We start from the raw sequence: 26,165 nt of genomic DNA on the forward strand, positions 1-26,165 counted from the left end.
TTCGCCTGTGTGACACAATTACAACAACTTTAATCTGGTGTCGGACACAAGTTTGACATTGTTTTAATAAACTGAGATTTTTTTTAAATGTGCACGGGTCGCAACTCACGTACGAAACATTTGCTTACGACGTCGCGCGTTTTATTCCTCAAAATGTGAGAAGACGACCCGCTGGAGGGCTAACGCACATTTGACGGGGGTTTTCAACCCGAAGCGCCTTTTAACTGGGAAAAGTTTATATTTGTCGTGGCTTTTGGACGCACAGAGCTCGACGTCTCTCTTTGACGGTGCGATTCCATGAAATCGTGCCGAGTGTCGCTCGCCGTCGCTGCTGCTGCTGCTGGTGATGAGGAGAAGAAAATGGCGGCGGGAAAAGCGAGTGAACCCGAGGAGGACGCGCCGCGGCTGAGCGCGCAGGAGAGTGACACTCTGGCCCGCATCGACAGGTGGGGAACGTCGCTTAACGGCGACAGCGTATGCGCGGCGTTTTGCTTTTGTATGTTTCTGCATGCGAGAAGTGTTTTTGATGATCCGGAGCGCTGTATGTGTGTGTTCGCAGCTCTCTGTTCGGATTTCAGCGGCTTCATGAAGATGGCGCCAGTATGAAGGCCCTGCTCATAAAGGTAAAGACATGCGTTTAAATTCACGCACCGCACCGCTGCTTCACAACAAACGCACGCATCGCACCACACGACATCGCTTTCAGTTGTCAGTAACGTTCCTTGAAACGGTCCGCGGTCTGCACGGTTTGGGTGTGAGAGCCGCGTTTGACGTGCGCGACGCGGCGCTGCTAAGCTCTCAGCTAACGACTTCATATGTGCACAGTTCAATGCGTTCATGTGCACTTCATGTTTATTTGTTCGCGACAGATCAGAAATCACTATCCACGTCACCACACCGTTAACTTTATGAACTTGTAAGCAGCTGTGTGTGTGTGATTGGCTGTCAGTGGCGTCTAAACGCGTCTCGTCGCAGCTGTTCGCTTGAGTTTAACGCTTTAAACGAGTTAACAGTGAGTTTGTGTCTGCTTGTGTCACAGCCTCGAGTGATGTGACTGAGACTTTGTGAGGTGATATAGTTTGCGTTTGTCATCAGTGTTTATATCCTCTCGTTCAGGCCTGCGTGTGTCGCGTGAAGCGACGCGTCCGTCCTGCCGGTTCACTCATATTAGCGTTATGATTCCCATTTGATGTGATGTGCACCGGCTTCAGTTCAGGCGCTTTTATGCTTTTTCCTTCAGTACCCGAGACGAACAAACCTTCACCGTTTATCGCACACACATGTGCTCGTGCAACCGGCCATTTGTAACGTTACACATGTCGCATCCAATCGGGGCAATAATGTGGAGGTGTAGTGCACATACGTCGGGTTGTGTGCGGTGCTAATGGCTGCTTGGGTCGGCCCAAGATGGCGGGGTGGGGAGGGGTGAGAGAGCGCGTTATAATGCAGAAAGAGAAGCGAATAAAGCTGCAGAATGTGCAGCACGCATGCACGCGACATCGGTCCCTGCTGTGTTGGTGTCGTGCAGGGCTGCAGCAGCTGTTGGCCTGTAGTGAACACTAGAGAGTGAACACTAGAGAGTGAAGAAAGCCTCAGTCCTGTGGTGCAGTTAATAGTGTAAACACCACAGTGTTAGAAGGCCGCTGCACACATGTCACGTGTTTCTGTGACTTCATTTGCGCACCAGATCCCTTCACTTTCACTCTGACGTCACAGTCAGGTGCCAGTGAAGATTCCTCACAGATCTCGAAGATTTGCACACACGTGTACATTCACTCCATACATGACTAAGGAGTCTTTAGCTGTCATCCTGCAGTGACAGTGTGACAGCAGCAGACAACATGTTGTAAACACTTTATTTTCTTATGCAGGCATGCGATTACAAATCAAGTTCAATGAATCTAACAGCAATGATGTTCTTAGGTGTATTGTAATGTTTTCAGTGGCTGATGTTTATTGTTTATGCTTGTTGTAAAGGGTTTGTTGGAGGTCGCATGCAGTCACTTATAAATAATATCGTGAATATTTATTCTGATAAATAGGAGGGAGAGAAGACCATCGCTGTGTGAAACGGCTTTACATGCATTATGAAGTCAATGTGAGCCTTATTTATGACTTTCAGTCAATACACTTCTATGTAGAGGATCATTACATTATTACAGCAGGTGACGAAGATTTTGTCAGCAGTATTAGGATTGTGTGTTTTATTTTATATCATTGGTCACGTTATAGCTTTGCAATCTTGTAATTCCTTTTCTGCTCATTTTTCTTTGTTGGTTTGCAGATCTCACATCATTAAACGGCTGCTTTTGTTTTCCCAGACTTCATCGCTGTTGCTCTGTCTTTCCATGTGTCTGTGGGGTTTGCAAATATCTGACACAGAAATAGAGTTTTCCTCTGTCCTGACAGTAGGGTTAGGGACATGTGAGGTTTCCTCCTAAAAGCGATGACCCGTGCTATCAGACGTCTCAGCATCCGTCTGTGCAGTTATATGATATTATTGTCATGTTGTTTATTCTAGTAATTTTGTATTAGTGGTGTTTATAATTGATCGGTAATTCCTCACAAAAGAGTGCTGTTATTAACAACATCTTCAACTTTAAGACCCTCTCCTTCATAAAAGGAACATTTTGGGAATGTTATTGATAACATCAGTGGGTTCTGTATCTTTAGATGCTGTTTGGGTTTTTCATCAGTTTTGAAATGCAGAATAAAGATGAGGTAATTCAGCATGTTACAAGCCCAAAGTAAAGACACAAACCCCATCATAGTGTCGTTGTGTAAAAGTCTTCATAGAATCATGTGATTTGTCTGTCAGTTTGAGAGCTGTGTTGTTGGTTTCAGGTGATTTATTGTTGTTTATTTAATGCTGCTGGTTTCTGTGTCAGTGTGTTGTTGATTTCTTCTGTGGTTAAATTCAGCCGTCCACATGATTAAACAAGCACTTACGGCTCTAATAACTAACATTAAGTCATGATCCGCAGATATGGTTGGGTCGTGTGCAGGAGTTCTAAATTTGACAGTTTTTTGTGGTCGATTCTATTTGTTTATATAGCTGAAACAAGAGATTTTTGTAGTTGTTCATTTGGGCCACTAGTCGACTACTTCGCACTTTTGATGTTCATTGAAGTATTTCAATATACACTGGGGAATGGGGGACATCAGATGATGGATGAGAAAGAGGTTTCATTGCTCAAATTGTTCTATATTACAGAGATATACAATACACAACCATTTGAATGAGCCTTTAAACTATGAATAAAGCGCATAATGCAATCCACTGTGACGCCTCCAAAACTGATTATATAATAGTGAAATTGAAAAAGAGATGCAATAAATATCAATATGCAAACGAACCAAAACAGCAAACTAAAATATTAGTGCACATAATAAAAAGGCCAATGAACACATAAAGAAACCTTTATTTTCCATCGGATCAGACTTCAAAAATAGCCTATAATGTGAAAATCAAGTATTTTGATCAAAAACGAAATTGTAACAATATTTTTAAACGTAGAAAATAAAATAAATTGTAAATAAATATGAATACAGCAAGCTAAAACTACAAAATATCAGCGGAAATTCATCAAAGCCAACGGCCTTAACCCTGAAAGAAAACTGAGGTTAGAACGCAAAAAATAGGCATAAATAAATACATTCAATACGTGATATAAATAAATGAATCAAATATAAAGCAAGTAAATAAACACTACAAAAATGTAGAGCATTTTCTTAAAGAGTAACTAGCATATGATTTTTAAGGTCCTACTTTGGTTTATGGATTGTCCAAAAACAAGTTTATGTACATAGAATGTGTAAAAACACTTATGTCGTAATAATAGGTAATTATTCTTACCTTACTTCTTGACTGACTCCCAAATGATTCGTTTCGCGATTCATCCGTCTAATCCCCTCCTATCTGTTAGCCTAGTGTCATGTGATTGGTCAGATGGTATAGTCTGCTGTGATTGGTCAAACGCGTTTGTAATGAGCAAGGCGGGACGAGAGAGAGTGATGATAATGAGTGTCAGCTGCGTGTTGCACGGTATCTCATCCGGCAGTTGACCGTGCGGGAGCTGCCGATATTTTCCTTTCGTTTTGTGGGTGGTTTAGTTTTTATTAAAAGTTGTTGAACTTTCGCCAGTTCCCGCCTCCTTCCCATTCCTTGAATTTGTTACATCGTTCAACATGTGTCGCAAATTACGGTTTACAAGTTATACATTATATACAGTGTATAGATAGAGATCATCCGAAGACGATAGTAGATAATAGATAAACGATAATAGATTGAACACTTAATATAGCCGAGTTCATAGATTGATAAACAAACTGTAATACCCCAGAAATAACTGTACATGTTAACATTAGCGATATACGCATTTGCTAAACACAGACATAATGTACACAAATATTTCTTGAACTTCAGACAAAAATAAGTAGTCACACTTACAGGTTGTGATTCGGTCGAGCTTACAGGTCCAAATAAGGTTGGTATTTCCCCCTTTCAAGGATAGTCTTTTAACACATCCTGCAGTAAACGTAACAAGACTATTGAAGCAATCTTCGGTGAAATGACGTGGGCACAGTAAAACTCTGGGGTTATACTCCTATGTAGTGGTCGACGGATTATCGAACTGGCCGATTATCGGCGTCGATATTAGGGATTTAGCCGATAATCGATATCGGTCATTTTCAAAGCCGATTTGCCGATAAAGTCATTTAATTTTGAAATGCGCTATTTGGCTCTGATGCAGCCAAGGATTCAGTGAGAGCAGTCGGAACACGTCACTCTAGTTTGTTGCCTAGAGTAATGCCCGCCCACTGCTCACGAGTCTGGCCAATCAACGCGGGAGACTGCGGATCAGAAAGTTTTTTTCACTCTCACATTGAAAGCACTTACTAACTGGAGCTGCTTCGGGTTCATGCTCTCTGAGGTAAGGCAGCATCAGACGTTGAAATAAATCTCAATCCACTACACTGAAGATGCAGAACACTTCAGTATAATTAGTGCCTGAATTTAGGAGCAGCTTTGGGGGTTTCCTGAAGGTTCCGCAGGATATACGCATTATTATCATGTAGATATAATTCACATCCATAGAATAACACACGCGTTTCTTGTAATTGATCGAGCTGGCATTTTAAGTTACGCCATTTCAAAAATACAAGCCATTGTAAAGCATAAAGAACTTGAATCGTCGGTCTTCAGTCAGAGCGCTCTCATGCACACACTCGCACACAGACTCCACATCTAAAGCTGCTCGGGACAAATGTTAGATCGAGCTATTTTTCGCAACTTATTTATACACATAAATGTTCAGAGACACACATGGGTGTGATTAAATGCCCGTCTTGCTGACAATACACTTAAGGAATAGGCTAATGTACTAACTAAGTGTGGCTAAAATATGCTTTTAATGTTATAGCTTCATGAAAACATTTGAGGTCTTTTCAACAACATCTACAATAAAGCTATGAAGGCAATTCAATTATTAACACTTATTATATAAATTCAAATTGGGTTTTTTCTAATCCAATGATGAGCAAAATGATTTATTGAATAGTTCTAGTATTGTATGCAATGTTTAAGTCATCAGAACATATTTTTCTTTTGTTATTATTAATATAAGTGTTATGATTAAGATTTCTCAGTCAGAATTAAAAATGTTTCAGAGCCTGTGTTCTTAATTATTTTTTAATTATATATATATCGGTTCTAAATATCAGTTATCGGTCTAATTCACATGGAAATAAGCCTGAAAAACGCATATCGGTCGACCTCTACTCCTCTGGTGTCATTTAAAAGTGAATTAAAACCATGTTTCCTCAGAAGACGCATTTAGTTGCACAACGTAGAACACAGGTTTCAGACGGCACATGCATCACAAATGAGCGACAGTGTTTTGTGGGACAAGAGAGTGAAGTTTTCACGGTAGTCTCAGCAAAAAGTAGGCGTGACGTAAATACGCAGCGGTTAGGGACACGTCTCGTTTGTGTGATTCAGAGTCGACTCACTTTTTTACAAGACAATAACTTTATTTATTCACTTTAGGATTTACAACTTGGCAGACTGCTTACTTTCAAACACGGCAACATAACACACTGCATGAAATGTAATTTTCATGATCTTATGCTAGTTAATCTTTAACTCGCCCCCTTTGTCCTTCGATTTCAGCGTCTCCGCCATCAGTGCTCTTCTTCCTAAAGACGATATCACGGAGGACATGGAGCTCAGCAGACCAACTCATGTTCCAGTAAACACTAAATGTTCAGTATGATAAAGCGTATTATGTAGAGAAACGCAGAAGCCCAGAACATGAATGCTAAGCGCTTATACACTTTCTCTTAGGATCTTTTTTTGATGCACTTTCCGTTCACGTTCTAGGGCGACTTGTTGGCATTTACATGATATGCTTTATTAAAGTGTTTACTGAATTTGGTCTTGATGGATTAATCCACGTTAAGACGTTTAGAACATCTCAAGAACCCAAGTTTGTCCAAATTGTCAGGAAATCTGCGTTCTGTGTCCCGCACGAAATGAAGCCGATGCGGCACTGATGTCAGAGACACGGAAGAGATGGAGCACATGTGCTTAACACATCTGCTAAATGAAGGATTGCTTTCCAGCCATCATGTTACGCTTACAGACTAGGACAAATAAACATTTGAATATGCTTTTAACAGCATCCCTTTATCCAAGTTAACAGCAGTGTTGGAGCCGACAGCCATGTTTAGTGACTACCGTGGTGTGTATGTGTTTGAAATGACAAGCTAACGGTGACGTCACCAAACACCCATGTATCACAGCATCTGTGTGGTGATTATCGGCTGTATTTTGAATCGCGCATGAGACAAAGAATTATTCCATTTGTTTGGCCAACTTTAAGGTATGTGTGTTTGTGTGATGATGGGCGCTGCTGAAGATTCTTGCGTGTGGTGTTTTGTCGTCTCTCAGGCCGTTCGCTGCTATGAATCTCTCATCCTGAAATCTGAAGGAAAAGTAGATCCAGAAGTCTTCTGTCAGCTGGGTCACTTCAATCTCTTGCTGGAGGAATATCCAAAAGGTGCTGAACTTTCTTTATTACGCAACGTCTTCTACATACATATTAGATCAGGGGAAGTTTACGTTAGCGCTGCACGAGTAGGAAAACCTCAATCTTATAATATTGTCCATTAATAGATTTAACTTTTAAAAAGTTTGAGAATAGAATAGGCTTTATTGTCATTGTGTATTTAGCATAGAATGAAATGGGAGCACTGCTCCTGACTGGGTTAGAAAGACAAACATGTAATCACAGACAATAAATACAGTGGGCATTTACAATTTGTACACAAGTTTTCGTTTGAGATGAGAAACCGAAGTGATTAAGTGATATCATTGCACACTGGTATATATTATTGTACATTTACTGTAGGTAAAGTGTACCATATGAAGTAAATCCATATGACACATTGAGATGTTATGAATCCTGATACTAAATGTTTAAAATATTTTGAAGGTTAGGTTGCACATAGAAGGTGATATTGCACATTGACAGAAAAAGAGATCGGAATTATGTAAAGTAGCTGTAGTTGAATGACATGGCTGACATAATATATATATTTTTGTTTTTACAATGGCTGTTGCCTTTAGTGTTATTTATGTTTTTAAGGTCGTGATGGCAACTGGGATGAAACGTTTATACCTTTCCGGGAAACAGCTGCATGCCATATTTTTTCTATAAACATTCAAAACTAAATAACAGAATAGAAATAACAAGTAATTATGGGAGTTAGGTTCATATCAAAAGGGAATGACTGAAGGACACGCTAACATATGAAGTCTCTGATTGGCCGCTGTATTCTGTGCCCAAACAGACTGCCGATATGCAGAAATGAGCACGAATGGACAGCTGTAATCGTAATTGTAATCCTGATTAGTGTTTGGATTAATTGTGCAGCCTTAGTTTCCGTTGTGTCGTTGACAGTAAACAGTCACAGTAATCAAATAAAAAATACAACATCTTGGATTGCGTGTAACAGGTGCTAAACTTATGAAAATCGCTTTTAACTGATTTTGATTTCATGTGTGTGTGTGTGTGTGTGTGTGTGTGTGTAACTGTGTTTTGTTTGTGTGGCAGCATTATCAGCGTACCAGCGGTACTACAGTTTACAATCAGACTACTGGAAGGTGAGTCTTTACACACACACACACTACATCACTTGTGTTTTGTCTCGTGTGTGTGTGTTTGAGAGGATTTTGTGGTTGATATTCTGAACTTGCGTGTGTGTGTGTGTGTGTGTGTGTGTGTGAAAGAGAGAAAGTTGAGTGGTTTTCACATCACCTCATTGACGGTTTCAGGTGTTTTTTTAATTTCAAGTAAATCTGTCACAGAACAGTCACCATATCAAAAGAAATGAGATGTTTACATTTGACTCTGTTTACAGCTGTATCAGATCAGTATGAGACACAAGTGTTTGTGTGTGACTGCGTGTAAACATGTAAATCTTCATCTTTTATAGAACGCTTCCTTTTTATACGGCCTCGGTATGGTTTACTTTCATTACAGTGCATTTCAATGGTGAGTACATACAGTGAGCACATGATACACATCCAGTAAGAATGAAGGAGTATGTTATAGTCTACCGTAGATCAGCAAACATGGTCTTAATGTGATTTGTTTTAAAGCAGGTGGTCCTTGATTGTGATTGGTCAATAGCTGTGTTTGATTCTCACTAAAGATCAGGTACTCAAAGGATGTTTGTTTGTTGTCAGGGCGATCAAGGCCTTTCAAGAGGTGCTGTACATCGACCCCAGCTTCGCTCGAGCTAAAGAGATTCACCTGCGACTCGGACTCATGTTCAAAGTCAACACCGACTATGAGTCCAGCTTAAAGGTACCGCTCGAGTGTCAGCATCAGTCAGTTTCAATGATTAGCATCTGTGACATCATGAACAACAGAGAACTGTCTCACATCACGCGTTATTCTTCAGTCGCTGTACAGGTCCATTAATGTGTGAGGCATGAACAAACGTTCGGTGCCTCATCGTTTCAAATTTTGAAAATATGATTTGTTGAACACACGGCCTTATTGCTCTTTTCAGTGTTTGTAGGTTAGGAAACGTAAACGTTTGTTCAAATCACATTCTGAAGAATGGTTAGAAGAGTACACTGGATGTGTATCAGTATGATGATGATGATGAACTGCTTGTTTTCTTTGTCTGCAGCACTTTCAACTGGCGCTCATAGACACCAACCACTGCACTTTGTCCAAAGCTGAGAGTAAGTACACACGCACGCACGCACGCACACCTTCAGTGATGGGAGAGGAGACACGATTGTGTCTGACATGCTGAATGTCACACTTCTAAACATCCAGTCACACAACTTCACCTGCTCATCTGGTGCACTGATGTCAAGGCCCTCTGTATTGTCATCAATAGTGTTTTGGGTCAAATTAATATTTTAGAGCTTGGTATAACTAAGAAGTTTCATATTTGTTATAGAACTAAGTGAAAAGCAAAACACTATTTAAAAAAAACTTGATTTCAAGATTTTACCTCATTTTATGTCATCTTTAGGCCCTTATGAGCCAATGAAAGAATAATGTTGAGCGGACCAGTCTGTATCAGCTGTGAATGTTGCCGTGGAAACAGTGGATGTTGGAGATGGTCCTTTGTAAGGATCTTGTGTTCTAAACCTCTTCTCTGTTTCTCTGTTTGTAGTTCAGTTTCACATCGCACATTTATATGAGATTCAGGTGAGTTCTCTTTCCTGTGATATCTGCGACTAGCTCTACCACTGCATTAACCATTAGCTTGTCATAATGGTTTAGATTGGCATTGCTAAACGTGCATCTTGATTGATGTTTTCTGCGTGACTTTAGCCTTCATTTACATTTAGGGCACACATTTACAAACTTCTGGTTTGGATGCAGAGAAACGGCGGAGTGTCCCATTGAACTCAAACAATTTAGGAAAGCAAAAAGATTCAGCGCACTTTTGACAACCGTTTACATATTCCTACAATGGTAGTCAATGATGTCCGAGAACTGAAAATGATTGACATGTTTCCAAATGTCTTTCTGTGTTTAGCAGAATTGTATACAGATTTGGAACAACTTGGGAGTAATTCATGACAGAAGGGTCATATTTTGTTGGACTATTCCTTAAATAGAACCTCACCTAAAATAAACCTTTTTCCCAAGAATTGGATTTAAATCACACGTTTAATATTAAAAGGATTCAAGTGTTCTTATTTATCACCATGCAATGTGTTTAAAGTCTTCAGTTTGAAAGACACAACACGTACTTCGATATATTTCCATTTATATATTTTGGCAGATGCTTTTATCTAAAGCCACTTGCATTGCACTGTACTATACATTTGTTTCTGGGATTGAACCCATGACCTTGGCGTTGCTCGTGCTCTGCTCTAGCTTCTGAGCCACAGCAAATGTGATGTTTGATGTGTCACCTGCTCATCCGATCTGAAGAAGCATTGGCTCAGTACACATGTCATGAGAAGCTCTGTGAGAAGTGGTGTCGGAAGTGACTATTGTCTGTAGATGAAATCTCGCGTATGTTGAATATTTTGTATTGTTTTGTTGTTGTTACAGAAGCGATATCGCGCGGCCAAAGAGGCATATGAGAGTCTCTTGCAGACAGAGAACTTACCTGCGCAGGTGAAGGCTGCTACCTTACAACAGCTGGGTAAGATCTGAACCTGACTCAACCGCTGACACTCAAATCTGAAAATTTGCCTCATAACAGTTGATCATGACCACGAGCGCCTGTATGTGTGTGTGTCTGTGTGTGTCAGGCTGGATGCATCATACGGTCGAGCAGTTGGGTGATAAAGCTAATAAAGACAGTTACGCCATCCAGTGTCTCCAGAAATCCCTGGAAGCGGATCCAAACTCGGGCCAGTCCTGGTATTTTCTGGGCAGGTGAGTTTCATGCATGTAAATGCTGTCAAGATGAGGCGTGTCGGTCGATGGCTAACGTTGAGTTTTGGGCTCTTGGATAGGTGTTACGCCAGTATTGGGAAGGTCCAGGACGCCTTCATCTCGTACAGACAGTCCATTGACAAATCAGAGGCCAGCGCAGACACCTGGTGCTCTATCGGGTGAGTGCCTGTCATTCTCTTTTATTGTGCTAGCACTGACCGCGCTGCTTTCTTTATTCCTGCTCATAGCTGTCCTGATGATATTTAGGGCGCTTTCACATTAGCACTTTAGGTGCGCACCCAGGTTTGATGGATGTCAGAGTTCATTTCGTTTGGATGATGTGAACGCCGTCCTCTGCGCATCCGCGAACTGTACCTGAGTCTGCTTAAAATGGGAGGTCTGGGGTGCAGTTCATGTAAACACAATCGTACCTAAATGTTTGTTGGTGTGTTTCACTCACTTTTCTGAGGAGTGTGACTGATACGCTGCATGCCGAGAGCTACAAGTCTCATTTCTGTTGGTCTTTAGTGTTCTCAAGAGCATTTGCCGTATATTCATAAGACAGACCAAAGTGGCGTTATGTACTCAACTTTTGGAAACAAAACTAACTGTTCAAAAACATAAGTGTATCAAAGTGAAGCGAGCACTGTTATGCATTTTGCCGTTGCCTTCTGCTTCTAAACGACCTGAGTACTGTGACGCTTCATTATGGACAAGTCTGTTTTGCTTTGCGTTCGTAACGTTGTTCTTGCAATTGTCTCGTAGCGTGTTGTACCAGCAGCAGAATCAGCCGATGGATGCGCTGCAGGCTTACATCTGCGCCGTCCAGCTGGATCAAAGTCACGCGGCTGCCTGGATGGATCTGGGCACACTGTACGAGTCCTGCAACCAACCCCACGACGCTATCAAGTGCTACATCAACGCCACGCGCAGCAAAACCTGCACCAACTCTGCCGCGCTCACCACTCGCATCAAATACCTGCAGGTAAGCGTGAGAGGACGCTCTCTGGGTCTCGTGCTCCTGACACTTTCACATTGTATGTGGGTCTCGCTACATGTGTTCTCAAAATCAGTTCATTTGTGTCATCTTCTTCATTCTTGTTTTGTATGAGTGAGTCAAGTGAGTATTCTTGATATAATACAGTTGTGCGGCAACCCTGACCATTGACCCTTGACATGGCGGTCGTGTGCTGTAGATGAACCGCACCCCCTCACATGGCTGTTAAATGTGTTTTTCACGCGTTTTCGTCCTAGGCTCAGTTGTGTAACCTTCAACACAATAGTCTACAGAGTAAAAGTAAAATGCTTCCTAGTATTGAGGAAGCGTGGAGCCTCCCAATCCCAGCAGAGCTCACGTCCAGACAGGGTGTCCAGAGCGCGGCCCAGCAGGTGAGACCAGATAGACACACAGACACTCCTAGAAATCCCCCACGACACACACACACACACATACACTGGTGTAACCACGCTCCTGCTCGGCCTGCCGTTCATTTCACCATTGAACCCTTTCACACATAGAGCTCACTACAGCCCACAGTGTGTGCAGTGCCACCTCTTCAGATAGAAGTGAGCAAAATAATCTTCAGCAATAAATCCACAATCTGGACTGAGGTGATGACGACTCGTGCTTGAAAGGGTTAAAGTGTTTCAGTCTGGACGCTGTGGCTCTGATCAGTAGCGTGGTTTCTCTGCGTGGCCGTCCGTAGCTCTAGACGTTCATACACACCTGGGTCAAAAATCTCCTTTTGTCTTCACCCTGATGTTGCTGTAGAAAAGTCAAGCGTGGCTCAATTGCCACACAATGAACTTGGCTTTACATGTGAGCGTCACACTAAACATCTGATGATTCATTGGATGAAGTGAGCTTGATTGACAGCACTCGTCTCATTTTCATCAGGGTGAATAATGACAGATGCTGGTTTAAATTGAGATGTTGGAGTAAATTATCCACTGACTCTTTTATAATATGTATAAAGTGGTTTGGTTTTTTCACCCAGGCGAGTGTGCGCGTGTGTAGTTATTAGTACTGCAGAAGTCAAAAATGGATGCTGTTGTGTGTGTGAGTGTTCATTAATGTCACAGTACGATGAGAAATGTTTGATTTCATTTTCTCTCATTGATTCTGATGCTCTCACTCATAATACATGTTTGGTTTGTTTGCACATCTTTTGTTTTGTTGTATTTTTGGGTGGGACGGTTCATATTCAGACGCTGCGCTCTAATGAGATCTCTTAACCTTGTTGCAGGTTGAGGTTTACATTTATTGAATCATCGTTAGACTCCTAATGTGGTCCACAATATGGTGAAACATACATCAATATTTAAAATAAGACTCTCATAAATGAAGATTTTCTCCGGGATGTTAACCCATGAACTTTTTTTACACCATTCAGTCTAAAACTACAATGTTTTTTTATTAAGCCAACACATTTGTATCTGACTAGGTTTTGTGTTTTATTAAAATTGTGTTGTTCGGAAAGTGTTCAGCAGGCGATGTATCTAACGCAATGTGATGTGTTGAAACCACATTATTGATGTAGAGGTGGGTTAGCTTGTGTCTTTGTAGTGATTGGACACGTTCATGAGTTTGGTTAAAACGCCATCTGCTGGGTTGTTTTTTGACAGTGTTGAAATGACAGCTGTGAATTTCATCATCTTTAGCTTCATGATTATCTGACTGAACACAGTTTGTTAGCACAGACTCTTCAGATTGTTCATCATGGGCAAAGGATTATAATATCCATGTTGAATTTACTGCTTACAGGTTATAAATACTTCTGCTGTCCAAATTTGTAATCTGTTCTCTCAAGTGCTTTAATGTTCGGTGTGCCCTGAAACTGTGACTGCCATGTCTGTGTTCTTGCCTTTGATTGACATCATGTTTAATTTCTCTCGCTCTCTCTTGCTCTCTCTCTCTCACAGGCATGTAAACCTCACCCTGGGTCATCAGGGGGGACACATGGCTCTGGTCAGTCACTGCCCCCACACTCGAGTCTGGATCAGGGTGAGGATCAGTCCAACCCGGCCAAGAAGAAAAGGACGGCAAGCCCTGCTAAGGTTTGTTTTGAGCGTCGTGATGTTCATGATTTCACTGGCGGTTGACGTGATGATGATGACGATCTCTCTTGTCTTTCCAGATCTCAGACTCCTGGACTAACAGTCCAGCACAGCCACAAACTCCAAACTGGTACCTGTCTCCTCCGAAGCTTCAGGTGAGCGCATTTCCTTCATCTGACCTCTTTCCCCATCTTGTGAGCGGGCACTTATAAACACGTCTGATGTTTCAGTTGCTGGAGCAGTTGCGGGAGAACCGGGCGACTCTGAAGGCTCCTCAGCTGCAGGTTCTGGAGCAGATGGAAGCGCAGCTGTCAGCCATGAATCTGCACCAGCAGCAGGTACATCATCTTCTGTCTGACATTAATCACGGAGCATCACATCCGCCATGGTTTGGGTGTTTGGGTGTTTGGACTTGTTCTGTGTTCAGTTAGAGGTCGAGAGAAATGCTTTGCTCTCACTTACAGATGAGGCAAAACTCTTCTGGGCAGATACGACCCGTCGTCCCAAATGGGCCGTCAGTCAATTCCACACTGCCTTCTCATCGCAGCCCGGTCGTGCAACCGCCCTGCAGCGCTCAGCCACTGACCAACGGTCCCGTTCCACCCGGCCCCCGACCCCCTTCAGTCTGCAATAATCATGTGTCAGGAGCCCGAGCTAACGGAGATGTGCCTTACCTGCACCCCACTGCACTACCTCACAACTGCACAAGCCCGAGACAGCCGTGGAAGAGTCAGCACCTCAACTCCACTCAGGTGAACACATCAACAACACATGCACAGACTCACCCGTTCACTTGACTAGATTTATATCCAGTGTGGAGTTTCTCAGACATATTGCTCATGAAAAGTGTTTGGTGTTTCCTATCGGCAGGGGCTTCAGAAAGGTCCAGGTTTGCATTGGGCGGGTCCTAATGGAGACCGGACTCTCTCTTCCACCGCTTCGGCCGAAGGTGGCCCTCACAATCAGGTTGGACATTCCGCCAAGACCCCCTGTGATCCCTCGGAGCCAGCTGTCAATCATCTGTCCTCCCCTTCCTCCACGGCGTCACCCGCTTCCTCCTCTTCGCACACGGCTACCTCAGGTGCGCCACCCGGCAACCCCCTGACCAAAGAGAGCGCCGCCCTGCCGAGCAACGGTTCCACTGCCGCCAACCACCACAGTCCAGGCCGCACGGCCGCTTCCACGTCCGCTTCGCCGGCGGCCCATTCCACAGACAATCCGCAGGTCTCCGCTCTCCTCGGAGGCAAAGAGAGTCCGGCTGCAGGCTCGTCACTGGCGGCCCCGGGCGGTTCGGACGCTTCGTCTCCCATCTCTGCGTTGTCCACTGCATCTCCCTCCCCCCGCTCCGCTGAGCCTGCAGTCGGCCTCAACAAGCCCAGATCCGCCGTTGCAGGTCTCTCTGGCCATGTCACGGTGAACGGAAGTGGGGGAGTTTGTTCAGAAGACTCTCGGAGCCCAGTGAAAGTGGAGCCGCCGGAGCTCGCCTTTAAAGCGGCCAGATCTCACAAACCCCCTCACGCATCATCTACCGTCTCCATATACCCGACATCTGTAGACGTCCTGAAGGCCTGCAGGTGAGTGTACTCTACCGGCGTTTGCTGTACGTCAGAGGTGTCTGCTAGCTTGATGTCGATTAGCAATGTGATCAGAGATCGGAGTCATGTCATTCCGTTGTGATCACAGCATGTCCAGTCACATCTCTTTTAAATATAACCCCACCCCCTTCTGCACAGGAAGGCTTTGTGTTCTCTTTCATCGCACTTACCGTGATATACACAGAAGAGAGAGGTTTTTTTTGTGGTATACCTGCATACTAAACAGCCCCCAGAGTAATGTTATGTTGTTTCACACACACAACTGACGCCTTCTAAGCATTGAGTTGAGATTGAATGTCATAATACATATCGTCCTCCTAGGATTCTTGGGAAGAATGGTCTGTCGAGTAGCAGAATCTTGTTAAACAGATGCCCGCCGCCACGCCTCCCTCCTCCTCCTTCACCCACTCTGCCTAAAGACAAACTGAATCCACCTACGCCGAGCATCTATGTGAGTATACGCCGCGTTAAACCTTAACGTGTGCAGATGATTCCGACCACTCTTATTGGCTGAAGGTGTGTGTCATTTTAAAGACCTTTGTCTTGTTGTTTTCAGCTGGAGAACAAGAGGGACGCGTTCTTCCCTCCGCTGCACCAGTTCTGCACAAACCTGTCTAACCCCGTCACGGTCATACGGGGCCTGGCAGGAGCTCTCAAACTCGGTTAGAAGTTTAGAACGTGAAAGAGTTCAGTGATGTTTGACTGCTTTGGATGAGTGATTGACAGATCATCAGCTTTACAGTTTCTCCGTTACATCTTTCAGATTTGGTTCCAGTTTTGAGCTCTGTTTAGCCCAGTGGTTCTCAAACTTTTTGTTGTAAGGCCCCCTTTGTGTTGAGGACATCGCTTTGTGGCCCCCCAAATCACCCAAATCGAATTATGTTATAAAATGCTGGGACATCAATACTTATGGTTGGTGGTCTTATTTTTCTGATGTTTGATTGCGTAACATTTGTGTTAAATTTCAATATTTCATACAATGCCATAAAATCTGTGTTCGCCCCCTGGATCCATCTGGAGACCCCAGTTTGAGAACCACTGGTTTAGCTGAAGAGATAATGCAGAAGGATGCCTCCAGTCAGGCTGCTAAAGAACTCATTAGCTAGTTGTTTACAAACCATTTGATTTATGTTCCAATGTTTTGTGTTGGGTTTCTGTGACTCCGAGCAGATCTGGGCCTGTTCTCCACTAAAACTCTGGTAGAGGCGAATCCAGAGCACCTGGTGGAGGTGAGGACACAGCTGTGTCAGCCGGCCGATGAGAACTGGGACAACAGTGGCACGAGGAAACAGTGGCGCTGTGAGAGCAGCCGCTCGTACACCACCATCGCCAAATTCGCGCAGTACCAGGCTGCTTCTTTTCAAGAGTCTCTGCGGGTACGCAGCCAGAATTACTGTTGATGTCTTCACCGTAGTGACGAGCAAGCGAGTGAGTGCGTGAAAATTGTTTGTGTTTCAGGAAGAGAACGAGAAGAAAGGCCAGAAAGAACATTCAGACTGTGAGATGACCTCATCAGAACCGTGAGTCTCGCTCTGATTCTTTCCTCCTGTGTTTGTCTATGCCGTTCTGTAATGTTTAACTGGCGTTTTTCGATCCGTTCAAGTGTTTCTAGAAGAAGAGGTCCCTTCAAACAGATCAAGTTTGGCACCAACATTGACGTCTCCGATGAAAAAAAGTAGGTCTCCGTCTTTGAGTTTGTTAGAATCTCACTTCTGGAACTTCATAAACACTGTGATTGGTGGATGGTAGAATGCTGACATGAGGGAAACTGCTCAGATTAATAGCATCAGATTAATAGTGTAATATCCAGTGACAATATGGCCGACAGCCATATCACCCTGAAGCCCAAGACTGGTTGCCCAATGAAGTTAAGCAGGCCTTAATCTGGTCTGTGCCTGGACGGGAGACCTGCTGGGAAAAGCGAGGTTGCTTCTGGAAGAGGTGTTCTTGTGGCCAGCAGGGGGCACTCATCCTGTGGTCTGTGTGGTTCCTAATGCCCCAGTGTAGTGTAGTGTAGTGACGGGACACTGTACTGTTAAAAAGCACCGTCCTTTGGATTAGACGTTTATCTGAGGTCCTGTGGGCATTATTCTTCAAATAAGAGTAGTGGTGTAATCCCCGGCACCCTGGCCAAATTCACCCTATACATCATCATGGCCTCCTAATCAACCCCAATGTACTAATTGCCTTTGTAACTCTGTCCTCTCCATCATGAACTGGTGTGTGGTGGGCGTTCTGGCGCAATATGGCTGCCGTCGCATCATCCAGGTGGATTCTCACATTGGTGGTTGAGGAGAGTCCCCTCTTCCATGTAAAGCTTTGACTGTCCAGAAAAGCACTGTATAAATGAATTGAATTGACAGTAGAGGTGAGGGGTGTCATATTTGATAGTACGTTTGTTAAAGTGAGGCCAGCAGAATGAACACTGATTTGCGGTTGTTATCCTCAGGGATGTGGTACGGAGTTCCGTTTTTTTACCTCGCTGGGATCACCCACGTAAATAGCATAAATTGTATTTATTTTAATTTGTGCCGGGTTTGGGGATAATCATACAGCTGGCCAACAGGATCCTTTCTACGCTCTCTACGTCATGCACACGCTTGTTATAAATGAATAGCGACCGCTTCATTCAGAAGAACATCATTTTGGGAGTTATCTTTATGTTTCTAGAGAGTCCAAACAGACTAATAGAAGCCAAACACGGCTGTTTTGGTACTCAAACATGTGTGTGGTGTCTTTTTTTAATGAAGTGGGGAACTGAACAGTGTCCCCAGTCTGGAAGTATAGACGTCTATATGATATGATTTAACATTAAAACATGATCTCTATACAGAGACTGAAATAGGCCATGCCGTGATTTGATGGCTTGAAACTATACAAATGGCCGATCTAGTCACTGTAATATAAACGTGTTGAAGTCTGTACTGAAAGCATACATTTAAGTGAACTAAAACCACAACATGCATGCTTTGGAAAACCTGCAGAATAAACGCTGGATGAATGACGTAGATGCGCCACCTAGTGGCTGTGTATGAAGTGAGGCCTCAATTATTGCTGATTACAATAAAATGTGAAGTATGCATTTGTAAATTCTATCTTATTTGACATTAGCATAAGATATTTGCACAAACCATCAACCTATTTTATTAAATATTGTTTAGGTGACTGTTTATAATAAACAAATGTTATAATAAACATTTGATCTGATATTTCCAAAATTGGCAGACGGAATTGGGAAGTTGTAATAGTTAGTTTTTGTGTTGCTAAGTGAAAAAGATCTATTTTTGGCAGAGCATTTCCTGTTTTTAATCATGTCACATTGAATGAGAAACATTAAAGACTATGTAAGGGGGATTGGGGTTGGGTTAGATGTGTTCCCTCTTCCTTCTTTGTTGTCCTTGGCTGATCACATGCCTGATTCCTGCAGGTGGAAACTGCAGATGCAAGAGTTGAGTAAACTGCCTGCGTTTGCGCGGATGGTGTCTGCAGGTAACTTGTTGAGTCACGTGGGTTACAGCATTCTGGGAATGAACACTGTGCAGCTCTTCATGAAGGTGCCCGGCAGCAGAACTCCAGGTCAGTTGTCTTCGGAGTTGACATCATTGTCTTGCAGGTGAAATGATCTTACCGAAGTTTGTATTCGGTCATCTTTAGGTCACCAGGAACACAACAATTTCTGTGCGGTAAACGTCAACATTGGTCCGGGCGACTGCGAGTGGTTCGCCGTTCCCGAGCCGTACTGGGGCGTCATGAGTGGGTTCACTGAGAAGTATGTACTGATAATTGTGAGCTTCAAATGTTTATTAACAGGCCCTGAAAAGTCACGTTTATAATGTCTTGTAGTGAAAGCAAGTTTTCTGCTGTAGTTCTAGAGCTTTCTCTTGTAAATCATTATCCAATAACACAGATTTTCTGTCCAATGGTGTGGGAACATGACGCTTCTATAGTGGACAACTGTTAAGAATATAAAGTTTTTCAGGAACAACATCAACTTTCTGAAGGGCTCGTGGTGGCCCAATCTGGAGGATTTGTACGAGGCTAACGTGCCGGTGTACCGTTTCATCCAGCGGCCTGGAGATCTGGTCTGGTTGAACACGGGAACAATCCACTGGGTCCAGGCCATCGGCTGGTGCAATAATATCTCCTGGAATGTTGGCCCGCTCACAGGTTTGTCATTCAACAGAGATCTACAAACAAACAGCTGTGCAGTCAATCCTGATGGAGAGTGAACCAATCGTAAAGTAGACCCACTCCTGACTGTCACGGTGACGAATCAAAAGGCCCCAAACACCAGAAAACCAGATCACAGCTTCCATGCATCACATATTGTTTTGAGAGTTTTAATTTGTAGCTAAAATTCAAGAGAGTTTCAAATCTAGCTTAGTGTTTGTAACTGATGTTCACTATTCATTTGAAGAAATTTGTGTTATCTTGACATTCGCCGAATCAAATCAAATGGAGACCAGAGTTCTCCAGACCCAGCCCTAGCTTCATCACAACTCACGTGGTGGTGATCATCTGTCCTGATGTATTTCATGTTGATTTGTGACGGTTTCAGCTTATCAGTACAAGCTGGCTGTGGAACGCTACGAGTGGAACAAACTCCAAAGTGTCAAATCTGTGGTTCCCATGGTGCATCTGTCCTGGAACATGGCGAGGAACATTAAAGTGTCTGACCTGAAGTTATTTGAGATGATCAAGTGAGTGTTTTCCTCTCTAATGTAACTGCAGATTGCAAATGATGTCACGTGTTTGTTGCCGTTCTCGTGGTGAAATGGCTGGCGGGGGCACGTCTCTTATCAGACGTTTTAATGACTGTCCTGATAAACAGGTTCTGTTTGCTCCGGACGCTTAAACAGTGTCAAGCCATAAAAGAGGCGCTGGTGGCCGCTGGGAAGGAGACGATTTGGCACAGAAGAAGTCGAGATGAACCGGCCCATTACTGCACCATCTGTGAGGTGCGTCCTAACCTTCTATCACTCTTCTGATTCACTTAGTTGTTCTAATGTGACCAAATAACATCTCGCTCTTGATCTCAGGTGGAAGTCTTCAACCTTCTCTTTGTGTCGAGCGACAGCTACTCCAGAAAGTCTTACGTCGTCCACTGTCAGGACTGCGCGCGGAAAGGCAGCAGCGATCTAGAGGGTTTTGTTGTGTTGGAACAGATCAAGGTGGAAGATCTCATGCAGATTTATGACCAGTTCTCATTGGTAAGTCAAGTCGTAGTTTGGTCCTGAAAATGTTTCAGCCGAGAGATGGTGTTCAACCTTTCATCTGCTTTACAGTTACTCTGTGACGTTATTTCATGTTCTCTTAAAGAATTTACATTGTAGTATACACTACCGGTCTAAAGTTTAAGAACACTTGATTAAAACCTTTCTTAAATGTGTCTTTAAAAGGTTTTCATTAGAAGGTGTGTGACTAAAGTTCTGAAATTAATTTTATCGACAAAAAAATCAACTTTGTTATCATAAACGAATGCCATTTTATTGAGTTAAAAATGACTTGAGAAAGAGCAGCCAATAAGAGCACAGAATAGATGGGAATTCCTTTAATATTGAAAGTGAAAATGACAAGAGACCATTTCAGGCCAAAGTTTTCTTTTTTGTTTAGATGTTTTAGCCGAAGCATAATCCTCACAGTTCCCTTTGTGTGATTCTTCAGTTGTGAATGTTATGAGTGAGGGTTCAAAAACCTTTGACCTTTAGTGTGCACATCTTTGCTATCTCTATTGGCTGAACCTGACATGTGTTGTGTTTGCATGACAAATCACAGAGAGCTCTTTGTTGAAGATTTCTGTCTGTCTTCCTGGTGTCCTCTAGGCCCCTCCACTGCATTCTTCATCCTGACATTAAACGCTGAATGTGTGGATGAGATCGAATTACAGGAACTCTATAAACGGACCATTTCTGATTCAGGACAGTCGCGGCAGCGTCTCACCATGCGCTGGTGACCATAGCTAACGCTCCGGACTGACGACTGAAGTGGCTGTGTGTCTATGCAACCCGTTTATAATCTACAGTGTGTCGATACGGCCTGCAGGGGGCGGCGGTAGAGGGTGAACGTCCACCCCGCGCCCCTTTCTCCTGAACGGACGGCTCGCCTCTGCATCACCAGGGAAATGAAGCAGAAAAACTGGGGAGAAAATGAATTGTTTTGTACATATTGTCTCTTACAAATGGCGTCGTTGCTTAAAGACTACTGACTTCTTTTTGTATTTTGTAACGTTTTGACAGCTGAAATCTGTCTTCTGTCTGGGCTTCACCATCACAGGCAGGACCGCTAGCCGAGCTTTTCTACGGTAGGGTTAGCCATTTTACCACGACCTTGGATGGCAAAATCTACAAAAATAAAATTCAAAAAATATTTGTAATGTGAAGAATTAGGTGATATAATTTTTTACTGCTTTTACGTTTTACCTGTCTTCGTTTTGAAACCATGTTTGATACTTTTGTTTCTTAGGTAAAAAATAAAAATTGTGAAAAAAAACTTCATTTACAGCCAAGTCACAAAGAAAAATGAGTTGCACATAGAATAAGGAATCAAGTTGAAATTGTGATTGTTTTCCCCCGTCGTTATTGTTTCTAATCCCAATGTACATTTACACTATTTATAAAATACATATTTATTGCTTGAAGATCTTTGTGGATGGAATGCTGTTATTTTTTCCCAGAGTACCTGCCATTACATTGGAAGGAGTTTAGTCATTTAAGCTACTCCTGCATTTTCTATATAGAATTAAACTGCTTAGTAAGCATTGTACAGAAACTATCAAATTGTTTTATTGTTTCAAGAATGTTTATGAGTTATTAAACAAGTTGTCAACAGTTTTGTGTGCATTTCACTTGTATTGAATACGAAGCTTGTCTCTTTTTCGCTATTCATGAAGGTTTTGCACAGGTTTACACTTGCAGGTATGCATTTGGCACCGACGCTTTTCCACCCTGAGATGACTATCCATCTCAAACTATGTAAATTAGACTGCTTGGGTGGAGCATCCATTAACTCCTCCCCCTCAACTGTCAGTTTCATTTCAAAATCAATGCAACAGCTGTTTTTACACATCCAATCATTTTGAAGTGATAAAGTGATCTTATTCTTGGGTAATGCATTTTAAAACATGTTCTCAACATGGCAGAGTTTCGGGAGAGACAAACAAGAATAACTAAAAGGCATATTTTTGGCCATATTTTTTAATAGTTTGTTTATAGTAAATAGTTTGGGCCTAAACATATAGCTACCCCCCCACCTCATCTCTGAAGCCGGGCCTACTGATGTATGTCTACATGTGCAATCTTTCAGCAACACATCAGAACAACATAGTGACCATTAAACTGTAATGGGACTTTTATTTCAAGCCGTTTCACTTGCGTGATTCAGAGCAGCAATAATGATTATAAAACAGCATTTTGGTTTCATGTTGAAGGTCATAAAGTTGTTCTGAAACCCAGCATGAAATGTAGCTGTACTTGTTGGGACACAGATGTCTACACTATATGCCGGGTTGAGAACCACATCAGATCGGCTTCATGTGAAGGTGTCGGGGTCACAGGAGTTCACAGGGGTCATCACAAGGGTCATCAGAGACCCAGTAGCCAGATGTAGCTGCTGACAGACAGACAGAATCTACACTGACTACTGAGCAGATGATGAGTGCTTCAGAACCTTCTCCTGTACACTAAGCAGTCATCCATCCTCCAGAACAGGTGTGTTCAACTCAAGCGCTGGAAATGATGTGTCCTGGAAAACACACAACACAGATGGAAAGTTAAACAGGAGAAACTGTTAAGAGTGATCAGAGACGGCAGAACAAACACCTGACACACAAGGGTAGAGGTGATCTTTTCTGAACCTTTTTTCCACAAATCTCTTGTTTCCATGATGTCGTCATGCAACAGAGTGTCTCATGATTTGGATGCCTGTGTGTGTTTCTTGAATCTATATTAAGTTTTTTAAACAGCAGTGATTGATAGAGCAGTGTTGTGACGCTTTGAGACCTTGAGTGAATGACGTGTATCTGACCAATCAGAATGCTGATCTGAGCTGTTCATTCATCAAAACATGGTGTTTCTTTCACACGCCAAAGAGCATAAGGTCAAAACAATGAGGTGGTTTGTACAGGCGCTGCTGATGTTGTCATCCGTCTTTCTTTCTTTCCTTCCTTCTTTCTCTCTCTCTCTCTGTCTCTCTGGTGCATGCTGGGAGTGTGTGGAGGTGCTGAGCGCGTGTTGAGAGTGAACGTGAACTTTTTCATTGAATATCTTTCTTTCTTTTATTTTTTTCATTTAATTAGTTTTCCCCTCATATGTTAGATTACTTTTAGCGTAAGAAGGGTATGCCGCCCATCGATTGAATGCGAGACTCCGGTTCCATACACAGATGTTTATTAACACTTTAACACCGTAGAACTAAAAGTTCAAGTAAACGAAATAAAAGATAACATCAAATATTGTGAACATTACATAAATAACAATAAAGAATATGGAGTATTACTGACCACTTTAGCCTGTTTCTCAACCAACGGCAGAGTCATTTCCCAAAAGAAATCTTCAAAGTCAAATATACTTCAACTTATACGCTTGTAACAAACACCACAAAGCAGGGAGTATAAAGAATTAAACTAGCATGAACCTCTACATGTGCGCTTGGTTCCTGCGCTTTGGTTACGGGGCTTACTTCTGGTTTTCGGCATGTCAAAATAAAAGTACATGAGTATTTCAAAAACAGTCCATACCACTATAGGTAAATGGAGGGGTAGCTTCCATCCTCTCTGGGGGAAGGTCGGCCATTTTTTGTTCTTGATTACATTTTCAGAATTTTCTGCATTTGATGCACTTGAAAATGAGTGATGAAACTTCACTACTACACCCTAGGATCCAAATCCCACTGGAGCGTAATTCATTGATGGTCATTCCACGACCCTGATGCTTCACCTTCTCATGATAGTGCTTTATCAACAATCGAGATACATGATGTTCTTTGGGGAGGATAGCTGGGTGTTTGACATGAGGATGGAGTGTTGCTTGTGTCAATCTACCTCCCACCCTCAGGATATCTTGACTGTCCTTGAAAGGGTTCAACTTGAGCAGTTTGGTTGACTTGTTCCTTAGTACCTCTTTCTTTTGTTTAAGAGCCTTGATTTCATCACTGAACGCTTCTTCATGAACTGCATGGATTATAAATTGTTCAGCCTCCATTCTTTCCTCAAGTGTCGTAACTTCATTGGATCTTGTTTTAAGACCTTTCACTTCCTTTGCAAGACGCTTAAGTCTTGCTATGGCTCTTATGACTCTTTTCCAGTCTGAAAACTTCTGAAGTCGGTCTAACAGGGACTTTTCCTCATTTGCTTCAGTTGTGTGAACTTGTGCACTTTTGATTTCTGGGTCACCCTCATTGAGTTCTCTCACCTTAAACTCTTCTTCCTTAGGGAGGTCCTTTTGCCACAAGAAACGAGGTCCCGTAAACCAGTTAGACTCTACGAGCTCCTTTGCCATGAGTCCGCGAGAGGCATGGTCAGCCGGGTTATTTTCTGAGCAAACATATTGCCATTGACTTGGTTCTGTGCTCAATTTGATCTGCTGGATCCGATTGGCTACGAATACATGAAATCGCAATTCATTATTGTTAATGTAACCAAGGACGATCTTGGAATCGGTCCAAAAGTATTCCTGTAGATTTTCAATCTCCATTTCTCTCCTAAGCAGGTCACTCGACCTTGTGGCCACGACTGCAGCTGAGAGTTCCAGTCTTGGGATCATTGTTAACTTCGTCGGAGCAACCCTTGCCTTCGCCATAACGAGAGCACACTGGACTTCTCCAGACTTCGAAACAACCCTAAGGTAAGAACACATTCCATACCCGGAAACACTGGCATCGGAAAAATGGTGAAGCTCACACTGCTGAACTTCCTTAGCTGCCAATGGCATGTAGTGCCGTGGTATCTCTACCACTGACAGATTATGAAGGTCTTGGAGCCACGCTTCCCAACGCGGCCTGAGATCATCAGGAAGCAGCTCATCCCATCCCACCTTGTCTTGGCACATCCTTTGTAGAATCTGTTTACCTTTTAGAATGATAGGTGCCACAAATCCAAGAGGATCAAAAATTGAGGCCACTGTTGACAATACTCCTCTTCTGGTGAAAGGATGATCTTTTACCCTCACTTTGAACTGGAACTTATCTGAGCTAATGCACCATTGGAGGCCGAGAGCCCGCTCCATCTTGTGCTCACCCAAGGCCATGTCCAGGTCAGCTGCAACTTCCGCAAGTTCTTGCTTTGGGATTGTGGCAAGCACCTTCTTGTTACTGGTAATGAATTTGTGTCAGTGGAGTTTACCAGTGTTGCAGAGGTCTCTTGCCTCTCTAACAAGCTCGATAGCTTCTTCTTCACTGTCCAAACTTGTTAATCCATCATCAACATAAAAGTTGCGCTGAATAAACCTCACTGTAGCTTCACTAAACTTGCCTTCACCTTCTGCAGCCAGGTGTTTGAGTCCAAAGTTTGCGCATCCAGGTGACGATGCAGCACCGAACAAGTGAACCTTCATGCGGAACACTGAAGCTGGAGCTTCCATATCGCCTCTTTCCC

General features: G+C 42.9%; 1 protein-coding gene across 3 annotated transcripts; it reads left to right on the forward strand.

The window, feature by feature from the left end:
- kdm6al (lysine (K)-specific demethylase 6A, like) lies at nt 1-22,404 on the forward strand. 3 transcript variants are annotated; one of them, XM_056751439.1, is made up of 30 exons: nt 1-446; nt 560-623; nt 6,953-7,061; nt 8,118-8,167; nt 8,500-8,558; nt 8,753-8,873; nt 9,205-9,259; nt 9,703-9,737; nt 10,596-10,689; nt 10,799-10,925; nt 11,006-11,104; nt 11,691-11,910; nt 12,180-12,314; nt 13,848-13,982; nt 14,063-14,137; nt 14,213-14,320; nt 14,447-14,734; nt 14,853-15,556; nt 15,899-16,028; nt 16,134-16,239; nt 16,748-16,953; nt 17,036-17,097; nt 17,181-17,252; nt 19,005-19,153; nt 19,232-19,346; nt 19,557-19,744; nt 20,136-20,277; nt 20,409-20,535; nt 20,617-20,787; nt 21,400-22,404. In XM_056751439.1, the coding sequence occupies exons 1-30, from the start codon at nt 298-300 to the stop codon at nt 21,424-21,426; spliced, it is 4,122 nt and encodes a 1,373-aa protein (XP_056607417.1). In that variant the 5' UTR covers nt 1-297; the 3' UTR covers nt 21,427-22,404. The 3 variants fall into 3 exon arrangements, with proteins under 3 accessions (XP_056607417.1, XP_056607418.1, XP_056607419.1); XM_056751440.1 differs by lacking the exon at nt 12,180-12,314; XM_056751441.1 differs by lacking the exon at nt 6,953-7,061 and having other exon boundaries at nt 370-446.
- The last annotated feature ends 3,761 nt before the right edge of the window (nt 22,405-26,165 follow it).

Source organism: Triplophysa dalaica, chromosome 6 (genome assembly GCF_015846415.1).
Source record: "Triplophysa dalaica isolate WHDGS20190420 chromosome 6, ASM1584641v1, whole genome shotgun sequence".
NCBI lineage: Eukaryota > Metazoa > Chordata > Actinopteri > Cypriniformes > Nemacheilidae > Triplophysa > Triplophysa dalaica.